This window comes from Suncus etruscus, chromosome 13 (genome assembly GCF_024139225.1).
Source record: "Suncus etruscus isolate mSunEtr1 chromosome 13, mSunEtr1.pri.cur, whole genome shotgun sequence".
NCBI lineage: Eukaryota > Metazoa > Chordata > Mammalia > Eulipotyphla > Soricidae > Suncus > Suncus etruscus.
In genome coordinates, this window is record NC_064860.1 from 793126 (window position 1) to 805202 (window position 12077).

Consider the following 12077-nt stretch of genomic DNA (forward strand, 5'->3'; position numbering starts at 1 on the left):
GTGGAGGCCGGAGGCCGGGGCGGTTGGGTTGGGTTGGGTTGGGTTGGGTCGGGTTGGGTCGGGTTGGGTTGGGTTGGGTCCGGTTGGGTTGGGTGGGTTGGGTCCGGTTGGGTCCGGTTGGGTCGGGTCCGCTTGGGTTGGGTTCGGTTGGGTCGGGTTGGGTTGGGTTGGGTCCGGGTGGGTTGGGTCGGGTTGGGTCTGGTTGGGTCGGGTCCGGTTGGGTTGGGTTGGGTTCGGCGCCCCCAGCAGTGCGCGTGCCCGGCGGGGCGGGCGGGCGAGCGGGCGGCGCTGGGGAGGCGGAGCTCGGGCGGGCGGCGCGCGGGCAGCCTCGGTCCCGCGGCCCGTCCCCGTCCCCGTCCCCGTCCCCGTCCGCGCTCGGAGCGTGCGTCCTGCCGCCGGCGCGCAGATCGCCTGGGCCGGAGCGGAGCGGACCCGCGGCCGCGGCGCTCGCGGGGGCCCGGCGGGGGCTCGGGCTCGGGCTCGGGCTGGGCGGGCTCGGCCGGGGCCGGGCGCGCTCCGTGGTCCGGGGCTCGGGCTCGGCTCGGGCTCGCGAGCGCGGAGGATGTCCGGGAAGCACTACAAGGGCCCCGAGGTCAGCTGCTGCATCAAGTACTTCATCTTCGGCTTCAACGTCATCTTCTGGGTGAGCCGGAGGGCCGGACGGGGGGACGGGGGGACGGGGGCCGGGGGGACGGAGGAGGCCGCGCGCTCGCCGCTGGTCCGGCCGAGGCCGTGGCGCGACGTCGCCGCGGAGGCCCAGCCCGGGAGAAGCGCCCGCGGGCCGGGCAGGGGCGCTCGTCCCCGGGACCCGGCGGAGCCGCTGCCCGCTGCCCGGCCGGCTGGGCGCCCACTCTTTTGTTCCGAGCCTCGTCCGAGACAAAGAGCCCCCGGGGCCGGCGCAAACCTGGATCCCAGGCGGCCCGGACTCCCCGCCGCCCCGCTCCCCTCTCCCTCGCACCTGCCCGCCCTGCCCGCCCCTCCGCGCCCCTCCGCGCCCCTTTCTGCCCCTCGCCCTCCCCTCCCTCCCTGCCTCCCCTTGCGTCCAGTCCTTTCCCTGGCCCCTTTCCCTCCCCTCCTCTCCCTCCTCTCCCCTTTCTCCCCTTCCTTTCTTCTCCCCAACTTTCCCCTTGGGAAGTGCAGGTGGTGGCTATCTGGTGAATTCTCCAAGTGGGTTTTTACTGAGATAAACAGTAAGTCAGACAGAACAAAAATAAGAATAACAGCAAGTCAACCATAATAATAATGGTGATGATGATGAATCTACAACAATACCCACAGCTTTCTGAACATAAGGTTGTTGAGTGAGCTCTCCTTTAGATTTCTGATCTAGACATAAGCATAAGCTTGGAGAATAGGTGTCAGTGAGAATGCTTAAAGTATTATCTCCCCTCCGCCTATGTACCAGGATATTCTTATTTTCAGTTCTTGGCAGCGGTATCTTTCATTGATCATGCATGCTTCACAGAGGAAACTGGTGTGAGTATGTCATCTGTCCTGAGGACTGATAAATATAAGGAGACGATGAATCATTATTCATTTCAGTTCTCGACAGGCACCTTTTTCCTTATGACAGGATTTCTGTTAGTGATCACTCTTGTGTACTCAAAGACTGTTCTAAGTATACGAAGAACTGTCTTCTCTCTGGGCACACACACACACACACACACACACACACACACACACACACACATCCAGACTGCAGATGTTTAAAGGTGGTGTGAGTAACGCGTTTTGATTTTATTGTTGAGGTTACTCCAACTTAAGACACTTGAAGACCGCTTAGTTGGGATTGGAACTGGGTCAGTAGAAAGCCCAACTGTCTGTGTGTCTGTCTGTCTATCTCTGATAGATCACACCAGGGCTTTCTCTGCAGTTTCATAGAAGAAAGTAGGAAGGAAATAAAGACACTTGGACCAATTTTTCCCGACAGCTTGATGCCATTTGTGGAAATGTACAAATAAGCAAATTACGTATTTTCTGTAGATGAGTTTGCAGCAAACCACCTATAACTGTGGGAAGACAAAGTGTTCCAGAATGGATGCAGAGAGTTCCAGAAGAGAGGCGTCTAATTTTGAAGGTCATTTCTCCAGGGGGAAGGAATGGGAAGTTATGGGAAGCCTGAAAGCAGACTTTGGCTGTGGAACTAAAGCTGCTTCCCCCGGCAGAATTGTCAAGTAGACGCCTTTGTTTAAAGGGCCTTTCTCTTATTCTGTCCTCTACTCCCTTTTCCTCCTTTCTCTTACTTTATTCTCTCTATTCTCACTTCCTCCTCCAAACCTATTTGCTTGGATGTTTCTCTGGACTTTCCTGTCTCACTGTCATCATTACCCCAGTTTTGACTGTCAGTATATCAGTACCATGGTTGTTGGTGAGGATCAGCAGGAAGGCAACTGAGATATTTAAACAAAGTCAACCAGACTGAGATGATAGTGGGTGAAGAATAGGCAGGGTCTCTTCTAACTCCGCTGTGAAATTGCAGATATCTGTTCTCTGCAGTCACTGCCCCGTATTGGCTGTGGGAATCAGCAGCCTCAAGTGCTGCTTACAGCTATGGATCAGAGAGCACAAGTTCCAGGCTTTTATTTTTGTGTGCAGAACATGGAATGAGTTGGAGTTACAATGAGACATGAGGAAGTGTATCCTGGTAAAATATGTTGGATATAGAGTGCTGCTGTGCTGAGCGTTTATTTGTTTTAGTGTCAGTAGTTTGTCTCCTGACTGTCATGGGCTTCAGTTTCTCTCTCAGCTGTTAACATGTTGAGTTGTAAAGTTTTTAAACCCGTTTAGTAAATAAAGTTTTAATGAATAATGACCCTGTTGCATTCCAATATTTGGGGAAGAAATGGTAAGAGATGAGCACTAATATATAATGAAAGCAACATGTTAGAATACTGGTTAAGTGATAACCTTTTTCTTGTATTGAGACTTGTCTGGGGATAATTTTTTATAATTCTTTAAGGGAATAGAGGGATAGTATAGGAGTGAAGGCCCTTGTCTTCCACATGGTCAACCCCAGTTTGATCCCCAGGACCACATATAGTGGTCCTGAGCACTGCCTAGAGTAAGGTGTGGTTCAAAATTCCACCAAAATTTTTCTTTTAAATTATTTTCTTCTTTGAAAACGTTTAAAAAAGGTTTTCTTTACGAAAACATAATTCTGGGGCTAGAGCAATAGCACAGTGGTAGGGCATTTGCCTTGCATTCACAATGGACTCGGTTTGATTTCCAGCATCTCAGATGGTCCCCTGAGCCTGCCAGGAGTGATTTCTGAGTGCAGAATCAGGAGTAACCCCTGAGTGCTGCCTGGTGTGACTCAAAAACCAAAAACCAAAACCAAAAAAAAAAAAAAAAAAAAAGAAACCAAAGAAAGAAAGAAAACCTATTTCCTTATTTTTGGTTCCCTCACTTATTTGGTATGCTATTTTTCTCCTTGTCTCCACTGTTACCATCAGATATAGTCCATAAAATCCTTACATATGCATTTTTTGGGAGGGGCACACTCGTTGATGCTTGGGGGTTACTTCTGGCTATGCACTCAGAAATCGCTCCCGTCTTGTGGGGGACCATATGGGATGCCAGGGATCGAGCCGCGGTCCGTCCTAGGCTAGCGTTTGCAAGGCAGAAGATGCTTTACCTCTAGTGCCACCACTCTGGCCCCACTTACACATATTTTTATTGTTAGTGTTTTATGTATGAAATCTGAATCATTTTCAGTAATTTCAGAATCAATTTCAGTATTCTAAATAAAGCATACATAAATTCCTTTCTTCTTAGTTATCCTCATTTTCCCTATTTTATTCAGGGATGAACTCAGGTTCCAGAAGGCGATTCGTCTTCTCAAGGCTGTCCTTGTGTTGGGCCCTTCTTGGAAGCCCCTAGGCTGCTGTTGTAGTTCTACTTGAATGTTGCTCTTTTCAGTGCTTAGCCCCATATCCCCATCCTCACCACTGAAAGATGTTTCGCTTAAACCTCTTGGACTAAGATTTCAGCATTTAAAATTGCTAAACAAGTGAATTATCTCAGTATTCAGCTTTATTGCTGCATTGCAAATAAGCCCAAATCTTGGGTTTAAAATAAATCTTATTTTTCATGTCTTAGGATTCTGTGATTTGTTTAGAATTTTTTGGGCTCTGGTGGCCAGAAGTGGGTGCCAGTTGGACTCTATAGGGGCCCTCAAGCTTCTCCCCACCTCTCTTTACTCTAGGGGTGAGAGGCATGGGGAGGAGGGTGGGCAGATATCTGGCTTCCGGTTCCCTCTTTGATTCTGGAGGCCAATTCTTGCCAGGTATGGGATTTAAAAAAATAGAAAAAAAAAAAAAGAGAGTTTTCTGGGCTGTAGGCCTTTGGAATATGTGCACTTCATGGGCTGGAGTGATCCAAAGGCCTGCATGGATGCCCACAATGCCACTCCATGGCTGGTAGTTGTGCTTCCTGGGAGCTCAGCTGTGGCTTTTGGCTTGAGTGTCTCTATGTGACTTCTAGCCTCAGAGACTCCCACTGATCAGGCTGCGTAGACCTGGCCTAGTGGCAGTGCTGTCTTCACAGGCCATGTGGTTCTGGGGCCTGAACATTGGGTAGGGCCTTTGCCTTGTATGAGGCCCACCTGGGTTCAATCCTCGGCATCCTATATGGTCTGCTGAGCCTGCCAGGATTCCTGAGTGCAGAGCCAGGAATAACCCCTGAGCACTGTTGGCTGTGTCCCCAAAACCGAAACCAGCCAACCAAGGAAACAAAAACAAAAGAAAAGAAAGGTCAAATGGGTTTTGGCAATTTGCTTTGGGCCTTCATAAAGGAAACATTTACAGAGGAAATACCCCATTACCTAACAGAGTCTGGGTTCAAGGGTTCCTTGGAAGTATGTTAACCAGATTGAAATCTCAATATTTACAAAGGTGAATGTCCTTGCTGTTAGTATTCCTGGATTTCATTGTTGTTTCATACTGTACTGTAGAACTTCTAGAATACCTTAGCCTGATACCTTGGCATTATTATTACCCAGTAGAAAAGATACACTTAAAATCTTCCATGGACCTTGGATAACAAAAATAAGTTTGCTGAGCAGTGGGTGCATGATGGGAGGAGGACTAGAAGTGACTTAAGGACAGTGGTGGAGGGTCTTGAGCTGGGGTCTTAAACTTGAGGCCCGTGGGCCATTTCCGGCCCTCCATTCAACATTTTTGTGGCCCTGCCCTAGAGGAATCTTTTTTTGTTTTGTTTTATTTTAGTTGTTTGGGTCACACCCCCCAATGTTCAAGGCTTACTACTGACTTTGCACTCAAGGATCACCCCGACTTTGCCTCCTGCGGCCCCCAGGTACATTGAGTTTGAGACCCCTGGTCTTGAGCAACTGGTGGTGGTGGTGAAGGTGCAGTAAATAAACATAAATCATGCATGTTAACACATTTACAATAATGTTACCTTAACTCTAATAAAAATATTTTAAAAGATCTCACAGAAATGAGGTGAATGTGTCATGTGCTGTCATTGTCACCTGTGAAAAAAAAAATCCCATGGCTCCATGCCCTATGGGGAATGACTTGGGAGGGCCAGCTCCTTTTCCCCTTCTTTTGGTTGTATGAGAGTTAGCCTGGGATGGGATGCTGAGTCCAACCTTTTCTTATGATATGCTTGTAAACATTTTAGTGTGGTTTTGCATGGCATTTTATCCAGGGCTGATGAAAGGATATTGCCTCTGATTTCTTCCCATTTGTTTTGAATTTAGAGGCAAGCATTAGGAAACCTTTGGATGGGACATGAGGTAGGGAGACTTGTCTTCAGAATCATTATAAATTGTACAGTGTTCTGAGATGATGATACAACAGCAGCTCATAAGTCATAATTTTTGTTTTAATTTGCTGGACATCTGTTAGTTTCAGTGGCAACCATCTGGGTGTATAACTCGCCTTTTGGATTATAGAGAGATGGTGGGAAGGGAGCTGAATTTGATTATGAAAAGTGTCATTATGGAAAGAGTGTCATGAAGGTGCTCAAACCTCAATGGGGGAAGAAATTAATAGACTTGTGAGTCCTGAGTAATAGTACAGTGGGTAGGGCCTTTGCCTTTGATCCCTGGCATCCCATATGGTCCCTGAGACTGCCAGGAGTGATTTCTGAGTGCAGAGCCAGGAGTAGCCTCTCAGTACCGCTGGGTGTGGCCACAAAACAAAACAAAACAAAACAAAAAAACCCAAATCCATATAACAAAAAACCCAGACTTGTTTGTCTGACTACTCACTCTTGAGTTAATGAGAAGGCACCAAGACAGTTCATTTTTATGATTAAAAGATTGAAATGAAACTTAGGGGAGAAATTGGATACCATAAAATTGCTCCTAGGTAAGCTCATTTATATAGCTACTGTCTCAGTCTGTCTATAGTATCCAAGCTAAGGGTGAAAGATGCCTGTATGCTTCGGAACCTTGTAATTATTATATCTCTTTTCTAAGCATCCCAGAGTGTTTTACAGACATGAATTTCTTTCAGTAATCATACTCCAGCCTGTCCTTTGAAACTGACTTCCTCTAATATTTTAAAATGAAACATCAGGTAGGCATTTGTGTGTTTCATAATTGAAAAGTGATAACTTTTTAAATGCATGTACTCCACAGCATCCAGAAACCTGACAGATTTAGGATGGAGGTGTTATGAGGAAGGTAGTAATAGACTGATAATTGTTCAGTCTATCAAAACTTCCAAGGTAAGAGTTGATGCTCAGTGAGCTGAAAAGCTCAGGTTGTTTTTCTTGGAGGATGACTTTGCTGTTTGCTCTCTGCTGAGGGGGAGCTGGGAGTGTGTGATGGAGCCTTGAATGCAGAGAGTGTCTCACTAGCACATTGCAGTGTTCAGCTGAGCTTATTTTACCTCTCATACAATTTTTCATGAATCTAAAAGTGCACGCTTATTTTTAAGCTTGAAAGTCCTAAAGAAAAATGAGAAAGTCATTGCTAAAGAGAGCTATAGTTGTGAGTTTGTAGAGCAGTGTTACTGCAGGAGGCAGTTGCCTCTCTAACTGGCTTGGGGAAGAATGAGACTGCCAGTGCAGTACCTAGTGCAGTACTTGGGTCAGGCCTGTGTATGTGGCTGGGCAGGAAGCTCCCAGCCTCCTGTCCCAGAACTGTCTCTCTTGCCTCTCACTCTGGCCACTTCCTCTTCCTATGCGAGGGAGGTCCCTTAGGTGTCCTGGTCATGCTTTCATGCTGCTGGAGCCCCTGCACAGAGCAGATTGTAGCTGTCACACAGAGCTGGGATCCCACAGACACAGGATTTCTGATCTGGCCTTGGCCAGTTGGTTCTGGTACAGAACAGTCAGAGAGTGCATCATGAATTCTCTCCTTTCTCGACTTCCTTTCTTCTGCCCTTTAAATTATTTAGTTTTTTAATTTTGACTAGATTACTAAAGTAGAAATATTTTGAATGAAGTAAAAACTTGAACAAAACACAAAATTACTTTTCAGAGCCGTTTGGTTGCAGTTTCAGTACCACCATTAGTGGACACAGCCACCACCACATTTTGGACTGTACCTATAGCTCTGCTCAGCCCCCTGATATTACTCGGATCACCTGGAGAGCCCTCTGTTAAATGTCAAGCACAAGGTATAATTTTCAAACAATGTAATCACCTCTTCAGTAACAGAACAGCATTTGGCTCCCTTCATAGAAAAGGTTTAATGATGTTCTATACCTCTTCCAGCTACTGTTTACTAGTTAGACTGTTACAAAACAGGACTCTTTTCACTTGTTGAAATTTTTTTCTAAATTATACTTGGCACCAAGTCTTGGATTTCTAAAAATCTACAGACAACAGCTGGTGCTTGATATTCAGGCCAGCTATTTTAATGCCTTAACTTAATTAAGTAGTTCTAATAGGAGAGGGATATTTGGCTTAAGCATTTCTCAAAGTATAATGTTTTACATCCAATAAAAACTTCCTCCAACTGTTAATATTTTTTTCCCAAGGCAACCTTAAGTAAGCAAGTATTTCTAGTCACCGTTGAAGCATTTAATGCCACAATTTAGTTTTCTTGGGCCGGAGAGATAGCTGGAGGTAGGGCATTTGCCTTGCATGCAGAAGGACGGTGGTTTGAATCCCGGCATCCCATTTGGTCCCCCGAGCCTGCTAGGAACGATTTCTGAGCATAGAGCCAGGTGTAACCCCTGAGCACTGCTGGGTGTGACCCAAAAACCAATAAAATAAAATAAAAATAAAAAAAAATTTAGTTTTGCTTTAACCTATTTGGTGTCAATTTAGGAAGCCTTTTAATTTATAGAAATGCCAGAAGTAGGGGCTGGAGAGATAGCATGGAGGTAAAGCGTTTGCCTTTCATGCAAGAGGTCATCGGTTCGAATCCCAGCGTCCCATATGGTCCCCTGTGCCTGCCAGGAGCAATTTCTGAGGATGGAGCCAGGAGTTGTAACCCCTGAGCACTGCCGGGTGTGACCCAAAAACCACAAAAAAAAAAAAAAAAAAAAAAAAGAAATGCCAGAAGTAATTTTTTTCTTTAGAAAAAATTGTTATATTTGAGTGAAAAGAAGTACATTTTCACTTGGGTGCCAGAGCTGGGATGGCAGGTAAGCAAGTAAGAGTTTGATGTTGGGAAGTTTGGACTTGGAGTATGTCTGGATTTTTTCCACAGTTTTGTTCTCGTGTTTGTTGCCTTAGAACAGGGGTCTCAAACTCAATTTACCTGGGGGCTGAGGGAGGCAAAGTCGGGGTGAGGCAGGGCCGAATAAGGGATTTCACAAAAAATAGTCCTGAAACGTCATTATTAACAGTTTTAATGATTTCTTCTGAACATGAATAGAACATTGAGTGAAGATAATGAACAGTTCTTCTGAACATGGCATCTTTTGCCTATTCCTTGCTGCCAGAGACTTGACAGCGCTTCTTCTCACAAATCTGAACCATATTTGGCTTTAGAGAGGAAGCAGTTGAGACCCAGTATGGCTTGAAGATGATCATCATTAAGTCTAGACCTGTACTTTGACTTATTGAAGTTCAATGTGGAGAATAACTTTTCACACAAATATGTGCTCCCAAAAAGGCACATGGTGTGCTTGAACTTTCGGGAAGGCTCAGGGAAGCTGGGGGACAATTCTCTCAAAAATTGCCCCTGCATGTCTGCTTTTCCACTAATCTCCCTGAACTTGGCTTTGAGATCAGAGTTGCATTGCAGGTCAATGAGCTCCATTTGAAGCACAGGAGGGGTATGTGAATGTTTTATGCGATTTTTTTCTTACTAATGCGATTTTTATTGCGATTATTCGGTAAGCGAATAATCGTGAATACTGCAATATTTGAAGGCCGGCCGCGGGCCACAAAATGTTGTATGGAGGGCCGCAAATGGCCCGCAGGCTGCGAGTTTGAGACCCCCTGCTTTAGAATGTTAATTACTGGGGCTGGAGAGATAGCGTGGAGGCAAGGCGTTTGCCTTGCATGCAGAAGGACGGTCGTTTGAATCCCGGTATCCAATATGGTCCCCCGAGCCTGCCAGAAGCACAGACCTGGGCCAGTGCTCAGGGCCTCCAGGACTATATAGCTCCTTTGTGTTCTCTAGTATTCTGCCTCCAGAAGTGCATTCTTAAAATAATGAGAAAAATCTAACAGGTTCATAACATTCTTTTTTTATTTAATAATTACTTTATTTAAGCACTGTGGTTACAAAATTGTCTATGATTGAGTTTCAGTCATGCAATGTACGCCACCCTTCACCAGTCCGCATTTCCCACAACATTCTTTGTATTGTAATGAGTGGCATGTTATTCTTGTTATGGGTACTAGCCCATGGGTTCATGTTTCTCTTTTGTTGTTGCTTTTTATCATAGTGACGGCAATATGTTTAAAGTGGTGATGACCATGTGTCCTTGGTGCATATTGCAACTCACTAAGATATAGTCTTCGTTTTCTTTGCAAAACTAGGAAGTACTATTATGTATTCTGGGAAATCAAATACCTGATGTTGAGCTCGGGCTTTATGCCTGAGCCTAGGAGAAATGGAATCATTTTGTTGTGGGTGGGAAGTGACTCCTACTTGACTCATGTGAAGTGGGGAGGAGAGAGGTGACAGCCCATTGCTTATTTCTTTACTTGACTTGGGCATATGAGGAAGTGTCCCAACTTTAGGACTGTTAAGAGTCTGCTCTGAGAACCTGCTCAGTACAGATCTCATATTCCATCAGCCCCATAAGAGACTAGTGTACCTGAGTGTCTCTTTGAGGGGGTCCAGACATGCTCTGGATTTCATCTCAGTGCATATCACTGTACCTCAGTGGTTTTCCACGTCTCCTCAGATGGGTCTTGTGTTTCTTTGAGCTGGTTTAGGCTCCAGACTGTTTTTCTCCCAGTATGGATTACAAGGACACCCATCTCTTGCCTGCAATAGCACCAACATCTGTTTTGTCTGGATACTCTGGAGATACTTTATGGCTATTTGCTTTGCCAATTTTGGTGGTGGTTTTACTCAGTGTATTTTAGGCAAATCTTTTGGATGGTGAAGGTGAATATTTGGACAGTGAAGTGGGATTTTCGTTATGTCACTTGAAGGCTGTCTTGTTTCCACCACACTTTTTTGCCAGTTGGCTCAAATATGGCAGGAAAACACACACATACACACACACACAAACTTGGTGAATTAGCAGTTATAGGGCTTCTCATTTCCCTTACTCATTCCCATCCTGAAGGCATTTAGAAAAACAGGGGAAAGAAGGGTAAAATAGGAGGGTTGAGGAGAATTTTTACTGTGGTATTCATTGATACAAAGGAATCATTTGTGCACTGACAGGATATCAAAGCTTACTTATTTATTTATTTATTTATTTGGTTTTTAGACTATATCTGGTGCTCTGGGCTTACTCCTAGGCTTGGTGTTCAGGGGTCACTCTGGGTGCTTGGGAAATAGCCAGATGTGTTTACAGTGGTGAAATACACTGAGGATCAAACCTGGGCCTCCTGCCTGCAAAGCAGCCCTTTGAGTCATCTCCCCAACTCATGAAGCATGTCTAAAGTAATTTAGTTAGCCACAGCACTGGCACTGCCGCTCTTGATCATCCATTGACCCAGGGGACATTGAAGGCTCTGACTTACCCTTAGGAAGGCACTACATTGCCTCCTGTCCATTTGACCATGGCTAATCATTTGTGTAGTGTCCAGGTGAGGCAATCCCAGAGTCATTTGCAGACTTTCTGCTTGGTTTTAGACAAGTTTTTTAGCTACCCTTGTGATTCTCAGTTTAATATGCATGTTGGAGGATCTGGGTACAAATACAGAATTGTATTTGGTATTTTGGAGAAGGATGTGAGGGGTGACAAGTCTCCTGGTGCAGGTGATGCAGCCAGTGGTAGGTACATCAGTCTCATTTTAAGTTACAATGATCTAGACTGTTTTGAACTATTTCCTTTCTAAATCAACTTGGTTTAAATACCTGCATTTATTTAAAAGGGAAATTTGAAAAATATCACTATTCAAATGTATACAGTGACAGTAATACAGCTTATTAACTTCAAGTAGCTTTTGGTGTCTGCTGGTAGGTCTAAAGTGGAGGCTTATTCTTTTTGTTAGGTTGAGGCTAAGTCAGTGGTCGGCAATCTTTTTTTCAACTGAGCCATCTCTCCAAAACCACGATTGAAATTTATTTTGAGAGCCACTTTTTTTTTTGTTGTTGTTGTTTGGCAGCAATGAGGGGTTACTCCTGGCTCTATGCTCAGAAATTGCTCCTGGCAGACTCAGGAGACCATAAGAGATGCCAGGATTTGAACCACTGACCTTCTGCATGAGAGGCAAACACCTTACCTCCATGCTATCTTTCCGGCCCTGAGAGCCACATTTTTTTTTTCCAGTTTTTGGGCCACACCCGGCATTGCTCAGGGGTCACTCCTGGCTGTCTGCTCAGAAATAGCTCCTGGCAGGCACGGGGGACCATATGGGACACCGAGATTCAAACCAACCACCTTTGGTCCTGGATCGGCTGCTTGCAAGGCAAACGCTGCTGTGCTATCTCTCCGGGCCCGAGAGCCACATTTTTAAAACCGAAAATATATAGGATGTTACACTGTTTTTAGTTTTAATAAGTTTTTATTGAGAAT

At 45.4% G+C, this 12077-nt stretch overlaps 1 protein-coding gene across 3 annotated transcripts in view; it reads left to right on the forward strand.

The window, feature by feature from the left end:
* Window positions 1–526: 526 nt before the first annotated feature.
* TSPAN5 (tetraspanin 5) overlaps window positions 527–12077 on the forward strand; it is a 206086-nt gene continuing 194535 nt past the window's right edge. For 2 of the 3 annotated variants that reach the window (XM_049785304.1, XM_049785306.1), the window contains exon 1: window positions 527–643. In XM_049785304.1, coding sequence (XP_049641261.1) covers window positions 563–643 — 81 coding nt within the window. In that variant the 5' untranslated portion in view covers window positions 527–562. Of the gene's footprint in view, window positions 644–2568; window positions 2645–12077 lie in introns of those variants that run through there. The other variant, XM_049785305.1, reaches the window with a different exon arrangement.